This window comes from Tarenaya hassleriana, unplaced genomic scaffold, assembly GCF_000463585.1.
Source record: "Tarenaya hassleriana unplaced genomic scaffold, ASM46358v1 Cleome18, whole genome shotgun sequence".
In the NCBI taxonomy this organism is placed as follows: domain Eukaryota; kingdom Viridiplantae; phylum Streptophyta; class Magnoliopsida; order Brassicales; family Cleomaceae; genus Tarenaya; species Tarenaya hassleriana.
This window is the reverse complement of record NW_010965216.1, coordinates 1,648,730-1,675,906: the sequence shown is the minus strand read 5'-3', so window position 1 is coordinate 1,675,906 and position 27,177 is coordinate 1,648,730. Positions and strand designations below refer to the sequence as shown.

The 27,177-nt window shown below is 36.5% G+C and overlaps 6 protein-coding genes and 1 pseudogene across 7 annotated transcripts; 1 reads left to right on the top strand and 6 right to left on the bottom strand.

The window, feature by feature from the left end:
• Positions 1-256: 256 nt before the first annotated feature.
• On the bottom strand, positions 257-1,602 carry LOC104810479 (thioredoxin M4, chloroplastic-like). The gene is made up of 2 exons (XM_010536806.2): positions 1,224-1,602; positions 257-809 (listed from the first exon to the last, which is right to left on the bottom strand). Exons 1-2 carry the CDS (start codon positions 1,489-1,491, stop codon positions 496-498), a joined length of 582 nt encoding a protein of 193 aa, XP_010535108.1. The 5' UTR covers positions 1,492-1,602; the 3' UTR covers positions 257-495.
• A 573-nt stretch (positions 1,603-2,175) lies between these two features.
• LOC104810478 (putative RING-H2 finger protein ATL19) lies at positions 2,176-3,044 on the top strand. Its single transcript, XM_010536805.1, has one exon. It carries the CDS (start codon positions 2,411-2,413, stop codon positions 2,975-2,977), a length of 567 nt encoding a protein of 188 aa, XP_010535107.1. The 5' UTR covers positions 2,176-2,410; the 3' UTR covers positions 2,978-3,044.
• A 386-nt stretch (positions 3,045-3,430) lies between these two features.
• LOC104810477 (putative ubiquitin-conjugating enzyme E2 38) lies at positions 3,431-6,929 on the bottom strand. 2 transcript variants are annotated; one of them, XM_010536803.1, is made up of 7 exons: positions 6,632-6,929; positions 5,765-5,887; positions 4,931-5,686; positions 4,763-4,826; positions 4,540-4,679; positions 4,127-4,438; positions 3,431-4,033 (listed from the first exon to the last, which is right to left on the bottom strand). In XM_010536803.1, exons 1-7 carry the CDS (start codon positions 6,698-6,700, stop codon positions 3,719-3,721), a joined length of 1,779 nt encoding a protein of 592 aa, XP_010535105.1. In that variant the 5' UTR covers positions 6,701-6,929; the 3' UTR covers positions 3,431-3,718. The 2 variants fall into 2 exon arrangements, with proteins under 2 accessions (XP_010535105.1, XP_010535106.1); XM_010536804.1 differs by having other exon boundaries at positions 5,798-5,887.
• A 4,068-nt stretch (positions 6,930-10,997) lies between these two features.
• On the bottom strand, positions 10,998-12,498 carry LOC104810475 (cytochrome c oxidase copper chaperone 2-like). The gene is made up of 2 exons (XM_010536801.2): positions 12,399-12,498; positions 10,998-11,512 (listed from the first exon to the last, which is right to left on the bottom strand). The coding sequence occupies exon 2, from the start codon at positions 11,509-11,511 to the stop codon at positions 11,281-11,283; it is 231 nt and encodes a 76-aa protein (XP_010535103.1). The 5' UTR covers position 11,512; positions 12,399-12,498; the 3' UTR covers positions 10,998-11,280.
• A 683-nt stretch (positions 12,499-13,181) lies between these two features.
• LOC104810474 lies at positions 13,182-14,479 on the bottom strand. Its single transcript, XM_010536800.2, has one exon. It carries the CDS (start codon positions 14,118-14,120, stop codon positions 13,671-13,673), a length of 450 nt encoding a protein of 149 aa, XP_010535102.1. The 5' UTR covers positions 14,121-14,479; the 3' UTR covers positions 13,182-13,670.
• A 3,636-nt stretch (positions 14,480-18,115) lies between these two features.
• On the bottom strand, positions 18,116-21,841 carry LOC104810473. Its single transcript, XM_010536799.1, has 10 exons — positions 21,737-21,841; positions 21,013-21,541; positions 20,492-20,695; positions 20,117-20,330; positions 19,907-20,016; positions 19,624-19,826; positions 19,377-19,480; positions 18,947-19,134; positions 18,638-18,840; positions 18,116-18,566 (listed from the first exon to the last, which is right to left on the bottom strand). Exons 2-10 carry the CDS (start codon positions 21,251-21,253, stop codon positions 18,366-18,368), a joined length of 1,668 nt encoding a protein of 555 aa, XP_010535101.1. The 5' UTR covers positions 21,254-21,541; positions 21,737-21,841; the 3' UTR covers positions 18,116-18,365.
• A 471-nt stretch (positions 21,842-22,312) lies between these two features.
• LOC104810472 lies at positions 22,313-25,548 on the bottom strand (annotated as a pseudogene).
• Positions 25,549-27,177: the final 1,629 nt, after the last annotated feature.

The window sequence follows — 27,177 nt, the reverse complement described above, 5'->3', positions numbered from 1 at the left end:
CCCCCCCCCCCACATTTTTATATAGATTAAACAGTAAATTTGGAAAGAAAAATAAATTCTCAAAGGATTTCAAAAGAAGAAATTTTAAGAGTAGAAGTATGAGAAAACAGGAAAAAAAATGGAATAATTAAAACCCAAGATCTCATATGAGATAATGATGGGCATCCTTACTCGTTACATATCATACAAGTGCATATTATTTTCATCCCCATACATACATATATATTTATATATATATATATATATACAACAAGAATGTCCGTGGCCATTTCGGTTCGGTTAATCAAAACCAAACCAAACCAAACATCGTGGATAGATAGACATCCTATGGAAGCACAGATACAGTTATACGCAATGGACAGACAAACACAAGAATGCATTTCGATTCAAGTATACATTTAAATATACTTCTTCTTCGTGCTTACCTTGGCGTGGAACATGTGTTAAGTTTAAAATAGGTAATGGCAATGGCGACAAGACCATACCTTTTTTCATCTACAAGAACTTCTCTATGCTCTTCTCCAGCGTCTCTTTCGGGACAGCTCCTATGATACTGTCCTTTTTCTCGCCGCCTTTGAATATCATCACCGTTGGAATGCTCCGTATCCCGCAGCGATTGGCAATGTTCGGGCTCTCGTCAGTGTTAACTTTGTAGAAATCTAATTTACCTGCAAAGTCGTTGGCCAGTTGATCAACTATAGGGTGGATCATACGGCATGGTCCACACCACGGAGCCCAGAATTCGACTAGAACGGGGCTCTTGGATTCAATCACGAGTGATTGCCAATCTGAGTCTGAGATTTCGGGTACTGCACATCAAACCAAAAAACATCAAGACCGTTTAACACGTATCAGCTTGAATGAACATCAAAGAAAACAAGCATGGAGAGTAAGCTCCCAAGCCACATTTTTGTTCAAGGTCAAGGTCGGCTAAATCCTTGAAGACATCAAATGTTAAATCGCAGATTAGTTTCCAGCCCCAGAGAACTCAAATAAACTTAGTATATCACAAGTTAGTATCAGATAGATTTCGATTTCGATCTCCTATATATCACCAAGAACACCAAAAACGTAGCCTACTCAAATGTGTTCCTCCTTTCACCCACAGTAAAACGAATCACCAAAACACTACAACATACACCGATGTGGAACGAAATTAGCAACTATACTCCATCACGAATCCATCGATTGACAAAACAGAGGAAGAAAGTTAAGGACCAGACCTTCGACGGCGGCGGCGGTATCCTGAGCCTCGCAGACAATTCGTCCACCGCGAGCGAAATCCGATCTGCGGCTTGGACCCTGACTCACCGAGCCGAAGGGCCGAGTGAACAAACTCCGCCGAACCTTCAGCCCGCTGAAACCCGGCAGCCCCGCTGGATACATCCGGCGTACAGAAACCGACGAAACCGCGGAAGCGGAAGAACGGGAAGCCGTGATCGGAAAAGCATAAACGCGAGTGACAGTGACGGAGTCGAGCAAAGACGCCATTGAAGCTGGTAGCGAGAGAGAGAGAGAGAGAGAGAAAGGTAAAGGTGTTTCAGATATTTTTGGTAGAGAGAGAGAGAGAGAGGGAGAAGTGTTTGTTTGGTAGTTATGGAGGACGATTCGAATGACAAGGAGTCGGAGGACGTAGGATTCGCTTAGGATAATGATAATTCTTTCCAGCACTTTCCTTTTTATATTTTCTGTAAATTCGCCACGTGGACGGTTTTGATTCCTCCACGTAGACGGTCTTATTCTTTCCATTTAACCCTTTCCACGCACCCCACGCAATTTTTTTTTTGTTTGGAATGATCTAATATCTTATATCAAGATATATACTAATTTTCGAATCCATAGTCAACTATATAATTTGGATTATATACCTCTTTCTCTTTCTCAGTTTTAAAGTTTGAATTTGGGACGAGACAGATATTTTACGCTTCTATTTTACCTATGGAACTATCCAAATTTGAATCACTCACGACACGGTATTTATTCATATATAAATCAATTATTTCCATTGTTCATTAAGAACTCCTATCCAATGAAATGGAATTTAACAGCATCCTGATTATGAATCATATTAGAAAAATGAGCTGGAGTTAGAGTATCATCATTATTCATTAAGGATAAGAAGAGAATCTTTTGTAAGCATTAAGGATATGCGTCAGCATTTGAAACGAATCACTAAACATAGAGAATTCCACCAAACCAAACGTCTGTCTATCCCCCTTCATCCACGTCTTGGTTTGCACGACTAATTTTAAGCTCTCATGATTCAATACAATCCTAACAATAAATATGCGGTTTCATCTTCTTTTTTTTAAAAAAAAAAAAGAAAAAAGAAAAAACTCTGCAAATTTTGCGCAGAGGGACCAGAATTCGAACCCTCTGCTCCAATCCGAGTCACGCGACAGGGCAACGCATGGACAGCTCCTCGCATGATGCATCTAATCTCATGACTCTGCTTGGCCTGGTGATCATTGTCGGCGTCTGCTTCGCCCTTGCTGTTCTCATAGCCATCACTGCAACCGCCCTCTTCATCTATCTCGTCATCCAATGCCTTCTCCGACCATTCCTAGGACGATGCCTCCACATCGATCTCGAAATCGGAGAGAGAGGCCAAAGGGCTAGAATCGTCACGTACCACGCTATCATCCCGGCCGATCTGAGATTGCAGCCGGGGATTTTCGAAGCTCGAGATCATAACGAGCCGCGAGAGAAACACGGGTTGAGACAGAACACGATCGAAACATTGCTTCCGAGGCTGCCAGTCGAGGAGAGGTCTGTGGGCTATGGAGAATGCGTGATCTGTCTCAGTGACTACGCCATTGATGGGGAATGTAGGGTTTTCCCAATCTGCGGACATATGTATCATGTTCACTGTATCGATGCCTGGTTGAAGAACCATCTCACATGCCCTATTTGCCGGAAAGAACTGTCGGATTCGCGACAAAAGCTCGAGACTTTCAGATTTGTCAGTAGAGATTGATTGTACATAAAGCTTGAGAAATTCTCTGCCCATTTTGTTATTACCCTGAATTGATTTTTATTAGACACCCATTTTTGTTTTCAATGCTTTTGAGATTATTTTTTTTCCCATCCTGAAACAGTCTGACATTAAGGAGATTCGACAAGTCTGGTCGCGTGATCAGACCTATCAAAGGAAAGGGATTCAATTTAGATCCCTGTTTCTGAACCAAATCCAAGAACCCAGGTTCGATAACCGGAAAGGAATCCAAGATAACCGGAATTCGGTTAGTAACAGGATAGACCGAACCTATCCGACCCGACATTCCCACCGCCGATTTTCGGTTTGAGGAGCAATCCCGCCGCCGCCGATGATGAAGACGCCGTTGTTAAGGGAGACACAGCTCGAGTTCGGGGTTTATGTTATGGAACATTAATTTAAGAAAGGTTGTATAAATATATACAGAGATCGGTGTAGGGTTTCTGCAGGCTGAGCCCGAACTAAATTTGGAGCTGCAACTAATAATTTGATGGATTAACTGTACAGGTGAGAGATTAACCTCTGAATAATCATACTATATACGTTAAGTAGTAAAGCCTCAAAAGAAAGCACTTACATATACCAAAGTCTCTGCACCTTCACCTGCTGCAAAGGCCAACCTTCATACGGCCTCTCGCCTTCTTCAAAAAGACGAAAACTTTATCTTCTTACTACTTCATGTGCCCAAACAAGATCCGTTCCTTCATCTTCTAAGAGCAAGATTCATCTCGATTCTCGGTCTCTTTTGGTTTTCACTTTGTTTTTCTTCTCAGTCTCTGCATTACTACTGCTGTTGTTCCCAGTCGCTTTGTCCATGTCCTTGACCCCAAGAACGGTGAATTCACTCAAAAGCATTTTCATGAAACTATCCACATCGGCTCTGAACTTCCTCGAACCACTCGGGCCACTCTCTTCCACGTCCTGAACGCCTCCCTTCACCAGCGATCCCACCGGCGCACCATCCTTGTATGCTTTGCACGCCTTCAATATGTCATGGGCTCGGCTGAAGAAATGACCGTACGCAAAGTCCTCAAAGTGCTGCACTCACAGTTCAGAATCAGAGATACCCATCAAACAAAATCGGCTTTTTTCTTAAGGGGAAGAAACAAAGGAGTGGGGGATTATTACAACCTTGGGCGGTCTTCTCATGTTGTAAACCATTGTCTTCAAAGACAGTATAAAGGTGTTCTCGCTGTAAGCTTTCGAATGGGACTCGCCCAATGGAGTACCGATGGTTCGCTCATACCCGGGTTCATTGAAGTAAGGGTTCTGGTTCAAGATGAGTGCTTGGATCGAGACAAGAACCTGAAGCATCGTCGAGACATTGGGGATCCATTTCTCCCTATTGTTACCACTCCAGGTGCCAAGAAGACTCAGACATACTTTGCCACAGTTATATAGATTCGGGTTTATTCTGAGCCCACCAGCATGGTAATGAACTTGCTGTCACCATTAAAATCCAATCACCATCATCAGGGTCAAAAAAAAAAACAGAACAGGCATGTAGATAGATAAAGCGCATTTGGAGGACATGATGACAATACCGGTGGTGAATTAGGATAGGTAACAGGGAAGTAAATATCGAAGAAGAAAAGACCGTCATGGTAGGGAGTTCCTTCTGCTCCGATTATTACAGCCCTCAACAGATCCATCCGAGATTCATACGCTCTGACAAATATCGTATCTGTTGCAGTGGAATGAACCTAATAAATCAAAGGGAGGTTGTTTTTCATCTTGAGAAAATTTATGTCTAGAGAGTGGACTCACCTGGCAAATCGTTCTCGAGGATTTTCCACTCTTCTTGGATCTTTTTCACCCAACTCTTTGCACACTAACAAGACAAAGAAAGGCAAAGAGAATTAATCAGCACTTGAACTTGACAAGAACAATTAAAATATATTTCGGAGAAGAAAAATTATGTCAGCTTGTCACCACCTGTTTTGAAGAATTCCCCCTGGAAGCATAATGGTGATCTGAACAATCTTCGACGATGTCAAATCTTTTGAAAAACAAAAACTTTCCCAGAAAATCTTCCACGTTTTTCTGAATACTGGAGGAATCCTTAGCTGAAATAACTTCATCCACTCTTGAGCGTGAACTAGCGGAAGCATGGGAATTAGGGGGAGTAGTTGGTGACAACGGAAGCACCGCACCGGAAGGATGTGCCCCGCCACCATTGCTGCTACTAATACCGGAAAACGGGTTCCAAGATTTGGAGGGAGGATAATCTTTCGGAAGAGGATATGCAGAAGAATAGATAACCTGAGTATTAATATTCTGAGCCTTAGCTTCAGAGTTTGGAATATCATTCCACGGTTGAGAAGTAGAAGTCGGAATCTGTGGCCAGGGAGAGAGTGATGGATTTACACCGGTAACACCCGATTTCTTCCAGCTGTCTCCATGTGATGAAGTACTAGTTCCACCTGATTTCGCTGCTTCTTTGTTAGTTGAATTCTGATTCTGAAACCAAGCAATTGACACCTCTACATCGGTAGGGATATCCTTAGAATCTAAAAGGTCTTGAAACAAGGAGTAGTCATCAATATCCATTGCTTCGTCTAGATATTGATCGTAATCCTCATAGTCTTCGTAGAACAAACAGTCTGGGTCCATCATGTTCTGTGAACCTGGGGACATGCCAGGATGAGGTTCGATGCTATTCACTGGGCCGGAAGCATATGTAGCACTATCCTGAAAATTTTCGACTCTCAGACTCTGAGTAACAACATACTCTCTAAACAAAGAAGATGCGAAAGGATGAGTAAATACCATAGCATGCTTCTCATAAGAACAGGAGCTTACTTGCACAGCCTTCCCTTTGTTCTTCTTGTCAGAACCCCCACCGTTTTGGATTTCATATCGCTCCACATCAATCACTTCCATAGTAACAGCCTACAAGAAAATGATCTTAGCTGAGACTCAGGATGGAAAAGCTGAAGATTCAACTAGAAAAACAAAACCATCTTTATGTTTTTTTTACAACCAAAGACTGATATCCAGATTGGCTCTGAAAAAGACTTGAGCATAGAGAGCAAAAACCCAAAAAAACCCATAGATTCGTGCTTCTTTTCCATGCTTAAACACTTGAAAAAGACATGGAAAGAAGCTCAATTTTCATAATGCGTGGAAAAAACAGAACAAAGCCTGACATTACAGCCTCACTCTGTGCAACCTCGACAAGCTCTGTATCAGGAAAAAGGTTTATGAAGAAACCGAAACAGAGAAGATCACCAATCGTCTTCTCTCTTCCCGAATAACATTGACAACAAACAAAGGATCTACATCAACATGGGAAATTCACAACTGCGATGTAGCGACAATGATTCGCTGGAACGAATATGATCAATCACGAACGGTAAAACCCATTATCACAATCAAGCGTAATGCACGAAAACGAGCAAAAACCCTAAGGCCAAACGAATTAAAGAAAGCCCACTAAAACCCTGAAATCGAACAAAACCCCAAATTCAAAAATGCCCAGATGATCGCACACCATCGCCGAACAAAAACCGATCCATACCGGAACACGATCGACAAAACCAAGTAAAAAATTCCGCATGTATCAGGTAAATCGGTGAATTTGAGCAGTGAAACAAACTTCCAAACCAAATATTCCCTCCGAGGGAAAAAAAAAACCTGTTTTTGCTTCCGTGTTTTCGAGCTCGAGGCCAAAGGAGGGGCGATCTCTACCACGTCAGGCTCCATAGATGATCTCCACCAGCGGAATTTCCTGTTTGGCAACCAAGAAGACGAGAGAATTCGCCACGGGCTTCGACGGAAAAAACGGAAAGAAAACGATCGAGAAATCTTTGGATTCTCCACCTTCGCGCCGTATTACACACAAAACACTAAGATTAACAGATAGCTATGAACACTACAGAGTCCGATTCTCTCATTTTCCTTTTCCTTAATTAACTCTCATCAGTTAACTTAATTTCCATCTCCTTTTCGCTCTATCCAGAGTCAATAGGGAAAGTCATTCGGCTGATCCAAGTCCACACAGTGGGTCCCACAAAAAATCTGACGGTCCATATCTGCTGATGTGATGACGTGGCATGATCAGAGGTGGGGTATCACGGGGATAGGATGGGAAGGGAAGTTCGACCAACGCCATAAATCGACAGCCGTTGGATGAGAAGAAGAACGGTTTCATGAATCCAACGGCTGGGAACTTTTCTTTCCTTTTCTTGGTGCGCGTCTCGGATTCCGATAGAAATTTTAGCGGTTCGGTTCGAGAACGATTTATTCGGTATTCTAAAATTTATACCAAATTAGTATCATATATTATTTGGTTTGTTTTTAATTTCGGTATAGTTCAGTTTCGATTTTTGTTAAAAAACATTTAATTTTCTTAAAAAATTTCGATTTTTCGAGAATTTTGTAAAATTCGATTCGGTTCAGTTACGGGAAATTCGGTTCTATAAAAATCATACCATTCAAAAATTTTGAATGATACAATTTTAAAAATACCGAAATTTTCGGTTCGTTACAATTCGATTCTTCGAAACCCTCATCCCTATCCCTTATTATCCCCGAGAAAAGCGATCATATGGATACCAAATCGTTAACTGGATATGGTCAAAGTAGTCATAGTAAAATTGATAAAATATCAATCAAATCTTTATTTGTTAAAATTAATTATCTATAAATCGACATAAATTTTATTTTTATAGTAAAACTTATTCTTATTAATTTTTATTTAAAATTTTGTTAAAAATATAACTATATTTATGGTATCAATTTGATATCATGTATATTATTTAAACATGTTAATATTATAATTTGTGAAGAATTATGTGGTTATTTTTTATGATAAAAATGCTAATTATATCTGATAAACAAATACTTCAAAAAGTACAAACGTCTATAAGAAATAAGAAATTATGTAATTATTAAGGTATTCCGTCTCAACAAAGCACCAAAGGATAAAGAAACATAAAACTTTTTTATCAGAAGGTATTTTCATAATCTAATTTAAGATATATATATTATATTGATATAAATAAATTAATTAATAGATGTTATGAAATTTATTTAGATTTATGGATAATTGCAGTTATAATTGAATAATTATAGAGAGTAGAGTATGGTGTTGATTTGTTCATATAATATGTTGATTAATTTTTAAAAAAGTTAGGAACTAGAATAGATTTCTTTTTTTTGGTAAAAAAGAATAGATTAATAACGTTACTTCGTATTATTATTATTATCATCATCATCATCATCATTTATTATTATTATTATTATTATTATTATTATTACTGAATAAAAAAGATCATGAATGACGTTCTCTTATAACACGTTAATATTGTTCATCTGAATGCTAGCGGTTTTGTATTTAATGTTGGATGCCGATCCATTAAACTTCAAATGTATGGAATTTATGAGATATTTTACACAAATAGATTATTTTAATGGGTATAAACTAAAAATAAAATTATTTATTTAATTTGATTCAATTTTTTATCGTTTCAAATTCACTCTTTTTGTGGGTTTTTTTTTCATTGTTCATTTGCTTTCCAAAAAAACTAGTCATACAATTTTTATATTTATATTAGATTGTGGTTAACTTTGGATTTTATTAAAAAATCCTTTTCAATATTTTTCAGTTAATTGGATTTAATAAAATTTATTTTAAAATCAAATTTAATTAAGTATCTACAATTTTAATTGGAGAGAATCGAAATGTCTTGGGATCAATCCGTGGTAATCGAAAAAAAACACCCTTAAAACTGGATAATTAATGTGTTGAAAAGTAAATACAACTCCGCCAATAACTTAATTGAAAATACTTTATAATATTTTTTTCATGAATGATGTATCGTATTTATGAATTGAGGTGAGGCCATATATTATTTTTCCCGCTATTGATCAAAGATTCAAAACAGCATATATATATATATATATAAATAATTTTAAGGGAAAGAAATTATGGCCCAATTAGCAAAAGCGAGCGCAAAGAGCATTTGTCCTAGGGTCGTTTGCACACGTAATTTACATGCAGAAACCAATTATAAATTATTTTTGAAAATTTAAGAGGGAGAAAAAAAAACAAATTATTTATTATTCTTAAAGGTAGCTTCCATGAAATATAAACTTTAGAAAGTCATTGCATTGCGTCGAATATTAATCCAAAATCTATATACGTGAAAAAAAAAGAGAAAAGAAAAAATATAAGTACAATAATATTAAAGATTAATATTTTCTGATTATAGGTTTCCACTTTGTTCGATTTTGTGCAATTCGTGCAATGGTTATCCATATTGATCATTGAATCTACCCACACATATGTCTTGTACTGCTGATGGGATCCGTGCCAACATACATACATACATACATACATACATACATACATACATACATACATACATACATACATACATGTACGCATGTTTCTGGTTTTCGGAACAACGGAAAAAAAAAACAGTGGGCGAGTTATTTCAAACAATAATTTTCAGTGAAATGTAAAAAAAAAAAATCAGATTTTTTTCATGTTATAGATTATTTTATTTCAATACTTTATCTCATAATTGTAATATATATAAAAACAAAGAAGCCATAATATCTCTCGTCCATAAATTCAGATTCCCTTCTCCATGTATAAGTAGAGGGCTTCACAACTACACAAACACAAAAAACCAAAGCCTTTGCTCCCAGACAGATCCAACAACCAAACGGAACAATGTCTGACAAATGTGGAAACTGCGAGTGCGCTGACAAAGCTCAGTTCATGTACTTGTTCTTGTTCTTCCCCTCTCAACCCTTTTGGTTCTGATTTAAAACTAAGACTGCCCCTTGATCATAAAGTTTACAAATTTGTTATTTTCTTGGATGATTAAGTTCTGGGTCACCGTAAAAATCTGAACTTTGTTAACCTTTGAAAAGATTTCTTCCCGTCTTCCCCAAGACCATGAATTGACTTTGCTTCTGTGTTGTTCTGTTACTGCTAGGGGTGGGCACAAATACCCGAAAATCGGGTATCCGTCGGATACTCGTCTCACGGATACCCGATTTTAGGGTACTCGTAATTTTCAAATCCGAATCCAAATCCTTATTTTTCAATACCCGTGAATCCGGATCCAAATCCGGATAATAGAATTTTTAAAACCGGATATCCGCGGGTACCCGCGTATTATGATTATAAATAATTATATCTTATATTTATATAACATTTTTATAAAATACAATTATTTTTCATATTTTTTTAATATTAATTCAAAAAAATTAAATTTATTATTATTTGTCTCTTATTATCTCTTTTGTCTTATATATTTTATCATAATTCATCAATTTTTATAAATATATCTTCATGTTTTAAAAATTTTATATATGAATATTGTTGTTTTTCTTAAATAAATCCGGATCCGGATATCCGCGAGTACCCGACTATTATTCCGGATACCCGTACCCCGGATACTCGTAAATACCAAATCCCGGATACAAATCTCATAGTTAAATACCCGAGCCTCCCGGATCCGAATCCAAATCTCTCGATTTTTCCGGGTATCCGACCCGTGCCCACCCCTAGTTACTGCAGCGAAGGAAACAGCTTTGTGCTTGAGGCCGTCATCCAGACCGAGAAGATGTAAGCTTTACAACCAGATCCATGTAAATGATGGTGATGATGATGATGTGTTGATTGTTATCATTGTTGCAGCAATGAGGTCATGGTCATGGAAGAGAATGATGGAAAGTGCAAATGCGGGTCGAGCTGCAGCTGCGTCAACTGCACTTGTGGCGACCATTGAAGCTCGTATCTCTCTCTGAGCTCAGGAGCCACATGAATAAAATTCCCACACTTTTTTTTCCTGGCTTCATAATAAACTGGAAACAAGATGGGAAGATTCAGTCTTTAGATCAATTTGGTCTGTATTTACATCTGTTTGTTATGTTCTGCATTTGTTCTTCCCTCCATCCCGGCAACATTGCAGGAACAAGAAGGCATTTGGGCATTGGTAAATATTCAGACAGGAAAACACTTCATTGTGAAACACATCAACAATGATTACTACTCTATAAAATTCCATAACAGTAGTAGCAAATAAAATCGTTTATCCTTAAAAAAAAATATCATTATTCCACTGCAATATTTGCCAAGAATCCATCCGCTATCTATGTTTTCCTCCGTAACAGAGGAATGAATTTTGCAAGTGTCAAGAAACACAAAGCCTACGACTTATCGCCCTCTTCTATCATACTGACTTTATGTGTGGAAGAGCTCAAGAATGAAAAACCTGCCATCATTACATACTTTTGTATGATCCGAAATCACGAGATTTTGCTTCTCATACGTTAAATCCCTCGGCACGAAGACACATACGATGAGCCTCGATCCATTTCGTACAAGCTGATTCACCGTGCTCCACTATGCACTCGTCTCTTACCTTCTTTGTCTCAGGGCAGGCACAGCATATCCTCTTCTTCGGTTTGGTCTCCGCTTCTACGACCATGTTGGTTGGCTCTGGACCAGTTTGGGCCGAGGAGCACACATCGTTTTCCGCTGTTTGACCACTCATCCTGTCGTGTTATTGCAGATACTTATGTTAAGGCAGAGCACGGGCACACGTTCAGTATCACAGAATGCTTACGGATATCTCTAGTTCAACGTCTAAATAGACTGAATGCGGTTTTTGTCAATATCGCCTGTTTTCATCTGTTCTCATGGAGAACTAGTTCCCGGAAATGCATTACCACACATCAGGAAACACTTGAAACTGGCATACTTTTATCTAACACCGACACAAACCCGAAACCTAGAGTTAACCAAGAAAGAGAGATTTAATCTGACGACACCCTTCAAGAACAAAGAACACAATGGAAAACGATGAGTATATAAACCGGCATGGGGAAAAATCAAAAGAACCACACAAGTTACTCCTATGGTTCATATGATTCCTTAACCTACAATAAGCTAAAGAGCTATCAGAAAAATGTGGTCTTTCCACGAAAAAGGAGAATTCAGCAATTCTTCCAATTGCAGTTACTAGGTGACAATTCTTGCGAATTTTTCATAGGCAAGTATCGGATTCAAACATTTCGCCTCCATTTCTATGCGCAAATCACATCTGAAAAGTTGTTCGACCTCCCAAAGCAAAAGTTCTAAAGCTTAAACCCTAAAATCCTAAAACCCTACAGACCCAAAATCAAAGAAGGTCCCTTTCATAAACTAAATCCACACCAACTCAGAAAGAAATCAACCCAACGGAGAGAACAACCAATCAGTCAATGAAACCCAGGAAAGAACTAACAAAACCCATAAAAAAGAAGAGGGGAAATTCTTCTCGCAATCGATTTCGAACCCTCCAATAATCCCAACAATGCGAAGGATGTGAACATAACTTTCCAGGGAGGAGAAAATCAAAAAAAAAAAAAAAACTTTCCAGAAGAGAAGAAAAAAACTGACCTTTGGAACGATCTCGCAGAGAGAGAATCGAGGAGCAGAGAAGAAGAAACCGGTGGAATATCGGCAAAAGAGTTGACGCAGTGTGCCAGAAGGCCCAGAACCTTCGAATAGCTGCAACGTTATTGAGCCGAGTTTGGACTATCCGGGCCGAACCGGGCCCAAATATTTACCACTAAATTATCAATTACTACAAAATATAAAAAAAAAGTATGTTATCTAAAAATTTTAAAACTCTGCATTTTGTGCTTACCAATAAAAAAAAATTTAATATTCAATTTATTTTATTTTGTATTCCATTGCTCGTAAATATGGTGACTTATTTGATTAATAACCAAAAAATTGAATTGATCCAAACCGAATAATACATAAGTCGAATCCAATTATATATAAAAGTAGATGATTAAAATTTTTTTAAAATCTAAAAAAAATCCAATTCAAATTTGTACCAAACCGAATAAAAAAAATACTGAAAATCCGTAATTTTTTTAAAATAAATATTTGTATTATAACCAATCCAAACCGATCTGAATTTAATATAAAAATCGAATGGTTATACTTTTTCTAAAATTAAATATAATCAAATCAAACCAAACCCTAAACTCTAAACCCAAATAAACCACATCTAATATATATATATATATATATATATATAGTATATTCCCCAATTCTGAATTATAATAAATTTAAGACCAAAAGGTCGGTAACATGAGAAACCGACGAGACAATTGTAGTTTTCACGTGACAAGTTTGTCTCAAAGATAAGAAACCTCACAAGGGCAAGAAAAGGACAAAATAAAGTTTTGTATTTTATATTTTTTGGGTAGAGATTGTGAAAATATCTTGGGATGGTATTTGATGCGAACAGAAACAGACTATCAACTATGTGCAAAGATCAAAGAAAACCCATGGATCTACAGAAATCAGATTATATAAGAATCGATACCAAACAATCTTGAACTTATTTCTCTTAAGAATCCATCAGTACATGGATTTTTCATAAAGAGACGTCATCAGCTTTATATGATCCACTTTTTACTTCTAATGATTCCAAGATTCCGACATTTGTGATCCGGAACTGGAAGAAACTCCAAACTCACATGACGATCCATCACTTCGGTTTCTGAGATTCATCACTGTTCTCGTCTTCGATCTTCTGAATCCATGAACGGTCCCAGAAAGTGGTTTTGATCACTGCAGGTTCTCGACCGATCTCCACTTCAAATCCAAACCCTAATCTTTGCTCAAACAACAGGTTATACAGATTATTACACATCAATCATACTTCTCCCTCCAGGTATAGAGAAGGAAGAAGAGCCAAGAGACAGCAAGGGCAATGTCTCCAAGGGCTTGTTTTGGCCATTCATACGCAAGATCTTCGAGCTTCCATTCAAACGAAACCCTCCAAACAGCCATCAACACATACAGAACCACGCAACCTTTGGCAAAGAATCCGTGGAAATCTCTGTCCTTTACGAAAGACACCAAGAACAGAACCAAACCTATCGCGAAGAGAAGCAAACCAGAGAACGATTGCGAAATCTGGATGATGAGATCGTCGTGAGGAGTCGATCCTTTCAGCTTGCTCGCGATCTCTCTGCCATGGCCAAAGATCGAAGCTTTCTCTGCGTAGAACATCATTAGGGTTCCACTCGTGAGCGCGATAATCGAATGCAGTATGCAGATTACGCGAAACAAGGGTGAATTCATCGCCACTGCAGTCATTTAGCTAAAACCCAAAGGATCAAAACAGGAACTTTATCCCGAAAGATTGACGAAACGATCAAAACCCTTTTGAAGAAATCGCAAACCCATGTTTAAGATTATCAAAAAGATATGGAATTCGGAAACAGAAGGGGGAAAACGGGTTTTTGTTCAGAACCCAAATGAACCTGAAGATTGGATCTTTAAAAGAAGAACAAAGAAAGGTTTTTTCGTTTTTAAATTCACGGGTTTAATGGGGAGATGGGCGTTGCGGGGTTTTGTCTGTATGGGAAATCAATGGAGGAAAGGAAAGGTATGGTTTAGGGATTTGGGAAAAGGGGGCGAAGATACGATTTAGGGATTTGGAACTTGGATAGATTCCATGATGGGTTTTTTTGGTGATTTGTTAATTTATATTATAATATTTATTAAAAAGCTAATTTTCTTTAATGGCGTGAGATTAGATTTGATCTCATCAAAGTCCCATTCTTCTCCAAAACCTGTGACTATGACTCGCCAAGTTCGGTAATTAATTAAATTCAATTTGTCAATTAAACAGGAAATATAATAAATACCCATTTTAATACACACTGTGATTGCAAGGCAAAGTCGAGTTATGCATATGAAACGACTGCGGAAGTAAATCATATCAATAAATACGACTGTGAAGATTTTTTGCGGAAAATAACGTAATCATAACAAAATAAACGTATAAATATATGAAAATCTCAAATTAAATAAATTAAAGAAAACATTAAATATTTCTATATATTCATTTTCCTCAAACTAAATTACGATATAAAGAAAATTTGTTTTAACTTGGGGCATTTTCAGTAATTTAAGATATAAAGAATTTAAAATACGATTTGGATAATTTTGGTATTTTGACCAATGGAAGATGAGATATGGAGATTCTTATTTCTTTTTCCGCAATTTGAGGTGTGGAAGACCAATGTTATAATAAAAGGGGGGCCAAATTCCATATTCTTGTGGGACCCTTGGACGATATATAATATATTTTTTTTAATATTTGATTTGATTCGTGAATCTAATATTCTAAACTTGAATTATTTACTGTATCATGAGTTTAGATTTGATAACAAAAATATTCGATATTGGGATTTAGATTCGGAAATTTCAGGTTATCGTAGAAATAATTTCGAATTTATGGTAAAATTAGAATTTTTCCATTTTTAGATAGAATTCTAAATTATAAAATCAAATATATTGGATCTAGAGTCAGATTAAATCGTGGATATATGACCATGGACCGTGTTGGGTGGTGAGGTCCTCGTCTATCTTATTGCTCCATTAATTTCTTAATTTATTACATTAATTATATCAAACTAGCTTTGCCGGATATTTTGGACTACTAGTCGTCTTCCTTCCTTTATTCAAAGAGAAAAAAAATATTTATTTATTTTCATCCATAAAACTCTCTAGAATTATTCTCTTTTCTTAAATCAACTTTCACCGAAAATTGTATCAGTGAACATCCCGTTCGAGCGAATGTAATGTATAGTAGCGTCTAGATATAGGGGTTAGTTAATTGTTATGCTTGTATATATATTGAGAAAACAGAGAAAAATAAAATCAGATCAAAATCTAAATCACCGACATACTTAGCAGATTATCACTGTTATTATCTTTTTCACAAATGTCAACCCACTCATAAAACACCTTATCCTATTTTTTCCTTCCTGACCTATGACAAATTGTCTTAGCTTTATCAGAAATATACACTTACTCTATCTTCCATACCTGAACCAAAATCGTTCAAAGAAACTGTTTTATCAGTTGATTGGAGAGAAGCCATGTATCACTTTTTCAATCAACAAACTGAGTCAGTACATGGCAAAGCCGATAACAGAACATCTGAAAGCAGCACAAAGAATCATTCGATACCTTAAAGCTAATCCTGGTCAAAGTTTGATGTACTCTGTTTCTCCAAAGGTTCATCTTAATGCCTTTGCAGATGCTGATTGGGGAACTTGCCCAGATACTCGACGCTCAGTTTCTGGATATTGTATATTTGTTGGAGATACTCTTGTGAGCTAGAAATAAAAGAAACAACATACAATATCGAGAAGTAGCACTGGAGCAGAGTATCGGTCTTTGGCGAATGCAACGTGTGAACTAATTTGGCTGATAATCTGCTTCGTGAACTTCATGTTAAGGTTCCAGCACTTGCAAATCTCTATTGTGACAATAAATCTGCAATCTATTTGGCTTCCAATCCCGTTTTTCACGATAGGATGAAGCACATTGAGATTGCTTGTCACATAGTTCGGGATAAGCTCAAATCAGGGTTCTTAAAGATACTACATGTTCGGACGGATTTACAACTTGCAGACATTTTTACTAAATCGTTGCAACCACTTACTTTCAAGTTGATGATTGATCGACTCCAACTCTCAAGTCTATATCTCCCTTTTCAAGACAGTGAGATATCGACTTGAGTGGGTGTATCAGTGAACATTATGTTCGAATGAATGTAGTGTATAGTAGCGTCTAGATACATGAGTTAGTTAACTGTTATTCTTGTATATATATTGATAAAACAGAGGAGAATAAAATCAGATGAAAATTTCGACTCTCTCAAGCTTTCTCCCTCTTCAATTCTTATTCTCCTTCGATTCCGAGTTTCTGATAAATTGTTATGATATAAATATATTTTTAGAATTATCGGGTATATATATAATATCCTATAAATTTATTACTATATTGTTTTAATACACAATTTTTTATATAGCTTGAGAGATACTATTCATTCGTAAACATGAAGTTTTCATGGATGACTAATATCGATTAGTTTTATTTTTTTTCTATATGTCAGTAAACTGAAAAATTATATTATTTTTTATTTATAGATGTGATATATATAGAAGAATTTTCTAAATTTTTTTATAATCTAAATGTAAATTTAAATTTGTAAAATATTAGATGCGATTATATAACTATTTGATAATATATATATATATATATATATATAAAGGGATTGTAACATGTGTTCTTCAAAAGATTGAATTTTTGTAAATATATTCTCAACAATTGGTACTTTTAACTGATGTACTAGATATTATCACTTGAAAATTGAAAGAATAAGACAATATATATATAATATTTTTCATAAAAAGGGGAGAAATAAATGAATTTAAATTTAATAAGAAAACTTTGGGTTGTAAAAAGGGACATTATCTTCAGTTATATATATTTAAATAAATATTGTAATATATATATAACTATAACTGAATAAAATATATAACTATAATTAAAATATTTTAATATTTTATTTAGATTCAATCCAAATAAAATAAAATAAAATTATAATTAAATTGAATATGGTATAATAATTGAATGAGGATGGTTTTTTAAAATGGAATGGAACTATCGAAACAGAAAACTAAATTTATCTTAATTAATAAAAAAATGAATATTTTAATATGAAAAAAATGAACAAGAAATCAAAATATCCGTGCCAACTAAACTATTCGTTTTATTTATTATAAAATAAATTATGAAATTGCAGCCGACAGAAAAAGGCAAACTAATGCTCACCGAACCATTCGGCCATCTGTTTATTTAATAACTGTTGCTAATTTTAAACTAAAATATCTTCCATAAACATATCCATAAGATTACTGAATTTTTCAATTTATTTATTTCAATGCTAATTTCAAAATTATTTTTATAGTAATAAATAAATACTATAAATATATTTAAACTGAATTAAAAACCGATAAATATATCAAAATTATAAGTTTTCAGAGTTTTTTGTTTATCGAAACAAAGATTTATTGGGACGTTTAAGATTTTAATCAGATAATTCAAAAAAATTAAAGAATTTGGATGTGTTTGTTAAAAAATATTAAAAAAAAACTAAAGAATTACATGGCCAACGATCTCTTGATTACCGGAATTTATTTCATATAAAATAACAATCGATGACCAAAAAAAACTCTAAGGCCAAATCTAATTCCTTTTTATCAAATTAACCTATAAAATTAAATAAAGGATGCCATAAATGTCTTAGCAGTAGTTATAAAAAAAAAGTGTATTTACAACGAAGAACAAGTAAAGTGAGAAGAAGAAAAATCTCAAAATCCTTGGAATCTTTCCGTATGAAATCTCAAAGATTGAATTCTCCTAACCCATTTGAATTAAAAAAACAATAAAAAAACAATAAAAATGCATCAGAACGAAAAGAAAAGAGAGTTAAAAAAAAAAACTGAAGAAAAAATAATGAGTGGCGAGACAGAACATATTCTACTTCAAGTTCGAGATACTGTCTCTGTTTCCGGCGGAGATTTTCCGGTGACGCCTTGACCCAGATCGTCTATCTCTTCCACGCCGGCCCGGTAGCCTCTTACCTATAACCCTTCCACGTGGCAGAGCCGGTGGCTCACGAAATCTAGCCACCCGAGCCACCGGAGGTGGCATGCTCATCAAAATGTCTCTATGATATACCTGTTAAAAGTATATATGCCCTCAATGTTATGATTCTCTTGTCTATACACAACAATGATAAGATAGAATACCTGTTTCACAAAATTACGTCTTTCACAATCCAAGAACATGTTGATTCTCCAATCTTCTACTCTCTCCCTTATCTTATCCCTTGCAATGGCAAAGCTTAGTTGGTCCCTGGAAGTAAACCGATCTACTTCGTTGAACCAAACGCAAGTGAAAAGATTCGTGATCGGTATGTGTTCCTTAATGATGGTGCAGCCCTCGGGAACATCTGCCGAAATACCACAAGATTCAACGAGCCCGGAAGTTTAAAAGAAAAAAGGAAAATCCGGGCATGTTGCATGATACCGATATATTTTACAGGCTTGTGCTCTTACCGCTGGTTATTGGGAGCTTAGCCTCGGAATATGGGGTTAAACCCTCTTTCTTGTAGAACTCTATTTGGTAATCAATTGAATCATTGTCGTATTTTCTCGCAGCTTTATTTGCCTCAGCCTCTTCAAACACGTCGAAACGTCTGTAGTGTCGCGAGATAGCAAAACTAGAATTCGAACGCCACAAGAACCTGACAAAAGATGACAGATTTGCTATTATCTGAGGTGCAATATATATAAACAAACAGAGTTGTCAATATTAAAACTATGGCAGTCTTTAACTAAACTTCATGACCGTTAAAGCTCAGTAAAAATACAACCAGAGAATGTAAACTAAATTTGTTAAAACATTTAGAAGATCGTTAAGCTTATACTGCTCACTAAACAGCTTCAACCTCAATAATGATGTCGAAAACCAGAGAAGAACGTCTACCTTTCAAGGATTTGATATGGGTCTACTACAAGCTGGAGCTTCGCATCAATCCATATGGAGTACCGGACATTTGGAAACAGCCTATGCAAGAGAAGCTTCGGGACCTGTAAAAATGGCAGATTCTTCATCAATGATGCCTTGCACTTTCTAGTTCTTGTCCAAATCTCGGATATTCCTTACTGTTCGGTAACAACGTCATTAGCCTGGCTAATCATAAGAAAAGAATGTTTGAAAGGAAATCCTTGACCTTTCCATTGCGCCTCGCATCGTTGTAAGGGACATTGTGCACAACAATGATTCTCCATAACCCCATCCTTTTGTTATCATCCGAGTATGTGGTAGTATTCTTAAGATAGGCTTCTGTTTCTTCATCAACAAACATGTAGAAAGGTACTTTCTTCCTTGCTACTCCACTAATATTCTGCGGTTCCTGAATTATGTCATATTTCCCTGAAAATTTCAAAGTGAGGTGAAGTAGAGAGAGCATTCAAACGACAGGTTTCACAGGAAGTTTATATTTTCAGCAGTACCAAATACAGCCGATGCAACAATGACATCATGGAACTGCTCCAACTCATCAAGGATATCCTCATCAATGTCAAATCCACTTTGAAGTCCTGGTTTCTTTCCTTTAACAAATCTTCAGAAACAAAAAAAAAAAAGGAGGAAGACCTTATCAAGAAGCAAACTCTTTATGCCATTAAGCTAAAAGGAGTTAACTGTGAAGGAGAGAAGCCTACCCACAATGCACTGCCATGGACTGCCTTACATCAAAAGAGTCATTCCTCTGTTCTAGAGAAGGGTAGCCTCCAAATTCTGAGCCTCCTTGGCCTTCTCGTTTTAGAAGGGTATCGTCACGGAAGTAGGTCAAATTCTTGACCACTGGAGATTCTGATGGGTATTTCGGCATACGTGCAAAGGCCTCCTCCGGAGAAAGATAGCATACTGGACAGGCTGAGCAAACAAAGGCAGAGAAAGCAGTCAAACTCCAGCACAGATTGTTCGCCGGAGAAGAAGCCAATTAACGAATGAGCAAATCAAAACTAGGACAAAATTGCAATTGATTTGCGAAAATATAAATGTGAAAAGGAAATATAAAATGAAACGGAGCTTACGGCGTGGTCCAGGCCTTCTCAGTCCAGGCGGCGGAGGAGGAAATGAAAAACTCTCGCATGGATGGCGCAATGGAGGAGGATGGACTATTTCTACATCACTTCCTTCGTCGTTATTCCCCCAAAAAGAATCTTGAGTTCCAAGTGCTTGGTTACTGCTAAAACCCATCGTTCCGATATGCTGATAAATATATGGACTACTGCTCTCTGTTGTGTCAATCAGATAATATTCAGTCAAAAGGGCACAACACTCAGTTACTACCCAATCTGATTACCCGGCCTCCATATGATAGAAACTACCCACAATAAACACACCGATAAAACCTTAAGACCCAAATGTACAGCTATGAAACCCAAGAAAAGAAAGTTGAGAAAAACGCATTAGCATATTCCATATAATGCCGTTTTCCTATAGTTGAAACTCTTCATCATGATCTCAACAAGTCTGAACTCCGAATAAATAAACCAAACCATTCAAACTCCACACCATAAACAGTTATAACAAAGAAGCAGCTCGGTTTTACCTTTGTTGACCGTGTAAGAACCCAGAACAAAGACCACGAGAGCGAGGATAAGAAGCAGAAGCATGGCAACTCGTCTGCTGCCTAAGCACCAGCAACATAAGGAGGAGAGAGATCTCTCCTTCTCCTTAGAGTTTGAAGTGAGCATCTTCGAAGAGGCTCTACGGGCAAAAGCCGAAGATTTTGTTGTCTGAAGCAACGAGCCATAACTCCCGCTACGAAGTCCCAATGACTGTCCAGTCATTGTATCTCAAATCCCTTGGATCGAATTATCATATCTCCTCCTACCAAACCCTTTTGAACTCACTCCAATACTCCTCCACAAGCTTACCAAAGAACTACGTCCACATACATTGCACAAGAGAGCCACAAACCAATGAAGGGAATGAATCAATTCTACAGAGAAAAAAGTTCGTACGAACACCCTTTTGACGGTTGAATCCAGCGGCGGGATCGGCGACAGAGTTCAATAGGTTTCAAGTGAAGTCGATGATCTCAAATGGAAATGCGATTCAAATCTGACGCCAAACATCTGCAGATTTTCACCAGGAAGAGACCTTGTTCAAATCGCGATTCAATCGATACATAAATCGAAACAGGTAATTGCCGATCAGAGATTCAACAGAACCCATAAATCAAATTCCGAAAAAAAAAGAAGAAGCAAATCGAAACAGAATGGAGAGAAAGTTCCAGGAAATTCCACAGATTCCAGAAGAAAAAAAATTACCCTTTTTTACGAACTCGACATTCCAATTAGCCTCTGGATTTGCAAAGTCATAAAATGGCGACGAATTCTTTGCATACTGCTCCCTCCGTTCCGGGTAATATTGAGTATTTTATTTTTCCTTTTTTCTTCAAGGGGAATTTTTATTTGGAGTTTTTTTTTTTTTTTAATTTTTTACAAAAACAATATCTAATCTCTTTTCTTTTTTAGGACCACTCTTCAATAAATGAAAATTCTCTCCAAAAATATTATTTAAATTAGGGCTGAAGTTTTGAGATTCATTCCGTTATGCATTAGTTTTATTTCTAAAAAAATGTAATTATTAAAGCGAAATACATGAATTTTCTGTTTATCAAAATAAATACAGCAACTTTTTTTTTCAAACTATCAAACAAATATTTGCGCTACGGAGTCCGTATATATGGACAAATTCAGAAAACAAAACTAAGGACAATATCCACAGAATATATGTTATCGAAACTGGTGATGCGGTTTCTCTTTTATTTGCATTTTGGATTCAAGCAATGATCAGAAGATATGTGTTGCCGGAATGTTCATGTTCAAGCGTTAGATTCGGCGTTAAGAGTTCAAAGCGTATCCCTTGGGGACAGATTCAGCGTCAATCTCAGACATCAAATGTACTCACAACAGAAACTAAAGTCACTCAAGTTTAGGCGGATGGATTCCAACAAACTTGGAAACCCAATCTGAAGCAGTCTTTTTTAAGCATGGCATGGCCTGCGGCCAAAAAGCCAACAAAAATACATTAACATGATCCTTTTTTTTGAGCTTCTCTTTTTTTATTCATCAGATTTCTTCTTCTTCTTATTCTTCTTCTTCTCGCCATCACCATCGTTAGCAGCAGCCATCTCCTCCTCCTCACCTTTGCTGCTCTTCTTCTTCTTCTTCTTCTTCGACGATTTCTCACTGGTCTCGTTGGCTTTCTCCTCCTGCTCTTCTTCCGTCTTCCGCTTCTTCTTTTTCTCCGACTTAACATCACTGTTTGGGTCAGCACTTGGTTTGTCCTCATCCATGGCGTACCCCTCCTCACCTTTCGACTTCTTCTTGCTTTTCTTCGCTGAGGCCTCCATGGGCTCTTTGTCTTCTCCTAAAGCGCACACATATGGAACACTGAATCTTTGCACATGGGGCTCTTAGGATATCATCACTCGACTTTCTTTTTGTTAAAAAGCAGTACCTTTGTCCTGCAGAGTTTCCAAGACTTCCTTCATTACATCCAGATTCTTACGAGGTGCAACGCCCTTGTCGTAGAAATCAAGCCGTTCCTCAACTTGCTCGCGGAGCTTCTCACCAAAAGCTGTAGTCCCCTTCTCTGTACGAAAACATGCAAGGCTCAAATCAAGTGGGAAAAGAATTGACAACAGATCTCACAAACCCAAAGTGGTAAGGCATTTCACTTTTTACCAGCAAAACAATCAATCCTAGAGGCAATTGAACACTTGTTTGCAAGATAACGAGCTATACGACCCTTGTTCTTTGCAGATGCTCGGCCAATAAATGAAGAATGGAAAATCAAACCATACTTGGGCGTGTTTCCACGTGTTTTCAGCGCCCTGAATGTCATACCACACCAATTAAACTCATGCAATGCATATATTATTAACAAAAAAGCTAAACTCATTAAGGTTGAGAACAGAGGCACCTGAAAAGTGCCTTTTCGGCTCCAAGGATCTGAAGGGTTGAAGACGGGCATTTAGCAAGGTTTGTCAGACTTCCAGCATGCGAAATCAACCGGGCACCAACCATTTCTCCAATCAAGGCCGCCAAGTTAGGAGCGATGTCATTCATCTTAGAAACAAGATAATCATAAAGCTTCTTTCTGTACTCTGAGAGGTCCATAACTCTGTGAGCAAAGTTCTGAACATTGATCAAGTCAATTGGCGATAGATCCTGACCTACAGAGATGAAGACAGACAACATCTTCAAACAAGGACGACTAGAAACACATAATAAAGCAACCTAACTATCAATGGGTAAGGCATGAAAATATACCCATAGATGCTTTTCCAGCTTCAACGACCTCCTTGGCCTTGTCTTCATCTCCCAGAACTTCAGTCAACAGTGGCACGTGCTCTTCAGAGAGCTTCGACTTGTCCTCAATGATTTTAGCAACCCGGGCATAAAGGTAGTTGTCATTGACTATCTTCACTAGTTCCGGAAAGTGCCAAGAATACCATTCTCTGCAAAAAAGGTTATATGATGTTCCTTAACCATCATTCTTAAAGGTAATAGGCGACTGTGTGTACCTAAAAAAAAGTGAAAAAACCAACCTGACTCTCATAGCAAAGGAATTAATATCTTTATCAAGCGTATCAAGCAGGAAAATAGCTTGGATAACCATGTTGTCTACTCGGTTAACGTTGAACTTGACCTTTGCTCGGCTGTAGCTGTGAGCCAAACCAAGTTGAGCTTTTTCCAGGTCACCAGGCTACGTTATGGGACAAGAGTTAGGGGTATGGAATAGGAAGGGAAGAAGAGAGAGAGAGGGAAGAATTAGGTGCCCCAAGAAAAATCACTGAAAATCAGATTATGCTGAATGCACACCTTCAAGTCCTTGATGAACCTATCAAAATGTTGACGCACACCACGAAGAAGCTCAAGCACAAACTCATTGCTCTGGCAGGGAATCTTAGTAGCTTCACATATGTGTGACCCGAGCTTTGGTTCTGCCACTCCTAAACTGAACTTGGGTTTTTTGTCTTGCTTGACTTTTGGAAGATTCAGCTCCACAAAACTCCTCAGTTCATCGGTCATGAGACCTGCAAAATACGGAGAAACCCAAACAAAAACTTAATACTTGTAAAGCAACCACAAGCGAATCCAAAACCAGAATATAATGAGCTGATTCCATCTTTGTCAAGCACTGTAATAGTCTGGTTTCATTCTATAAATCAATAAATATGGGGAATAAAGTTTCCTTATTCTCAAATTCAACAGAATATAGAAAAGAAGTCAAATTTCTTTCCTTTAGGCTTTAGCTCATAGAAATCTCTACAAGGTACTACCTCAAAAACCATTCCTCCCGATTTCGATCACGAGGAAATTAATAACTTTATGAAGAATGAGAGATTTATGGAGAAGAAGGATGATGAATGGAAGATTTCTGATTGAAAGATTATTCTCTCATTGAAAAACGCCATTGTACAAGGCTACATCTATACAGAGTAAAATGGAGAATAACAAAACTAACGAATGAACCAAATCAAAATCAAACCAAAATCAACATCGGAGCAGGTTGTACCGAAAAATCAGATAAGCAGTGCATGTGCAGAATGTCGAAGTGCAGAGCCGCAAAAAGAAAAAACCTGTAACCTTGACATTTTCTGGTCTGATAGAAATCAATACACATATTGCAAACGGCAACATTAACGAAACCAATAGGCAAGCATAAACGAGAGATTCACCAAAAGGCAGACAAAGAGCTCTTATTTATCCATTCCCTAACATTTTTCAGCATTGACCCAAACAGAACACAGATCATCCCTGCAAAGAGCTCGATGCAAGAATGCGAGAGCGTCGAGAGCGGACTCGAAGGGGTGAAAAGCCGTGAGCTTGACGACCCGACCAAACCGGTTGAGGTCGGAAACAGAGCTCCGGACAGCTTCGGTGTTCTGTCCGATCTCGTCGAGACCATGCGCTTCGAACAAGGCGTAGCCTGAGGACGATTCGTAGAGAAGATTGAGTGTCATCGTAGAGAGAATCAAGAAACCCTGTCGGAGATGCGCTAGGGGTGGGTTTGTGCGTGCAGGGAATTAGGGTTTAGGCATCTGGGCGAAGAGAAAGAAAGGGGGGGGGGGACATTAGGGTTTAAACATCCACAAGGGCAAAGAGAAAGAAAGGGGGTGTTTGTGGGCCATTGAATAATAAATAAAGCCCACTAAAGCCCATTGAATAATAAAGCCCATGAAGTCTGCTTGCTTACAGTTGCAAGTTCTGTAGGGTGATCCAAGAAGGAAGTATCCCCGACCAATCATTGTATGGTATGACACATCTCTCAAAAGGTGGACCCGTGTGAATTCAATGTTAGGATGTGAATTTGTTTTATACGATACCTATGAATTTGATGCTGGATTTAAATTTATTTATATACAAACAACCATTATAAAAAAAAAAAAGATTTAAATTTGTAATGAAAATGGGCCGATTCGGTTCATTGTCTAAAAATGGACAAGGCAAAGCAAACCCAAGAATAATTTTGTGTAAATCCATCTATATAATTAAAATAATCTAAACGAATGATTTAATAAAAGAAAAACAATTACCCACTCACTGAAACATGTCTAGCGTTCGAGATGATATAATAACAGAAACATCAATATCCATAAATAGTCGTACGCATTCGATTACATTTTTCTTTAGAATATGGTATGTTACGTGATACTCAACTAATCTCCATGAAGTACTTTAATCGAATTTCTTCTTCTTTCTCCAACTTGAATAAAATTTTTAAACAGACAAATAGATTTTAAAACAATTAAATAAAAAAATCCAACAACGGGTCATAGTCATCAAATAAAGGAATACGGAATCCAAAAAACAAACAAACAAACTAGTTATATTGTATTATTAAATCTAATTGATTTAAACATTTGAAAAAAAACGAAATAGATATAAAAAAAAATTAAAAAATAAAGAAGAAGAAGAAGAAAACTATTGATATATATATATATACACATATTCTCAACAAGGAAACATGTTTAGAAAAGGAAAAATAAAAATAAAAAAGTTGTTGTGTATATATATATATATATATATATATATATATTAGTTTCTCTAGTTATAGTTTCAGTGGAGAATATATATTCATTTGTTGGAATCGAATGCCATAGGGAAAATACTACCATTTCATAGATAATTATATTTATTTTTCTATGTATAATTTAGAATATATATATATATATATATATTTATATATTGAATTCTATTATGTTTATTTGGTAAAAAATTCTATCGTTATATTAACCTGCTATATTTCTAAATTTGGGGGTTAGTGATCAATAATAACATATGATTAGAAATAAATGTTTTGTAAGATCAAGGTATTTATGGTAGATGTGTGATAAGTGTTAATTATTCATAAAATGCAAAAGGTGTGACGGTGATGATGTTTTAACCAAATAGTAAATGTTTTGTCGCAACAAAATTTATTCATTTTTTTACAATGAAACTCTATTTTTTTTCCTGGTTTTATAAACTTAATTCTCAAATTTTTTTAAATTAATATCTCAATTTTATAATTATTTCAATAGAAAATTTATTTTATTATATAATTGTTTATCATTCAAATTTTCTATTTTAGATAAATTTTAATTATAATAATTTATTTTAAAAAATAATACTTAAAATGTATTCATATTTGTTTATGAAGCAAAAGCTTTTTTTTAAAGAATCTATTTAGCTATTTTTTATTACAAAATAAATTT

What these genes read in the sequence shown, in the direction of transcription:
- LOC104810473 (XM_010536799.1), bottom strand. Translation starts at nt 21,253, where the DNA reads ATGACTGGACAGTCATTGGGACTTCGTAGCGGGAGTTATGGCTCGTTG. An exon ending in GAGAAGGCCTGGACCACGCC is followed by an intron (nt 20,331 to 20,491) that starts GTAAGCTCCGTT and finishes TTGTTTGCTCAG; the next exon opens with CCTGTCCAGTATGCTATCTT. An exon ending in GACGTAATTTTGTGAAACAG is followed by an intron (nt 18,567 to 18,637) that starts GTATTCTATCTT and finishes TACTTTTAACAG; the next exon opens with GTATATCATAGAGACATTTT.
- LOC104810479 (XM_010536806.2), bottom strand. Translation starts at nt 1,491, where the DNA reads ATGGCGTCTTTGCTCGACTCCGTCACTGTCACTCGCGTTTATGCTTTT. An exon ending in TACCGCCGCCGCCGTCGAAG is followed by an intron (nt 810 to 1,223) that starts GTCTGGTCCTTA and finishes TTTGATGTGCAG; the next exon opens with TACCCGAAATCTCAGACTCA.
- LOC104810474 (XM_010536800.2), bottom strand. Translation starts at nt 14,120, where the DNA reads ATGACTGCAGTGGCGATGAATTCACCCTTGTTTCGCGTAATCTGCATA.
- LOC104810478 (XM_010536805.1), top strand. Translation starts at nt 2,411, where the DNA reads ATGGACAGCTCCTCGCATGATGCATCTAATCTCATGACTCTGCTTGGC.
- LOC104810477 (XM_010536803.1), bottom strand. Translation starts at nt 6,700, where the DNA reads ATGGAGCCTGACGTGGTAGAGATCGCCCCTCCTTTGGCCTCGAGCTCG. An exon ending in GGGGGAATTCTTCAAAACAG is followed by an intron (nt 4,827 to 4,930) that starts GTGGTGACAAGC and finishes TTGTCTTGTTAG; the next exon opens with TGTGCAAAGAGTTGGGTGAA. An exon ending in ACATGAGAAGACCGCCCAAG is followed by an intron (nt 4,034 to 4,126) that starts GTTGTAATAATC and finishes CTGTGAGTGCAG; the next exon opens with CACTTTGAGGACTTTGCGTA.
- LOC104810475 (XM_010536801.2), bottom strand. Translation starts at nt 11,511, where the DNA reads ATGAGTGGTCAAACAGCGGAAAACGATGTGTGCTCCTCGGCCCAAACT.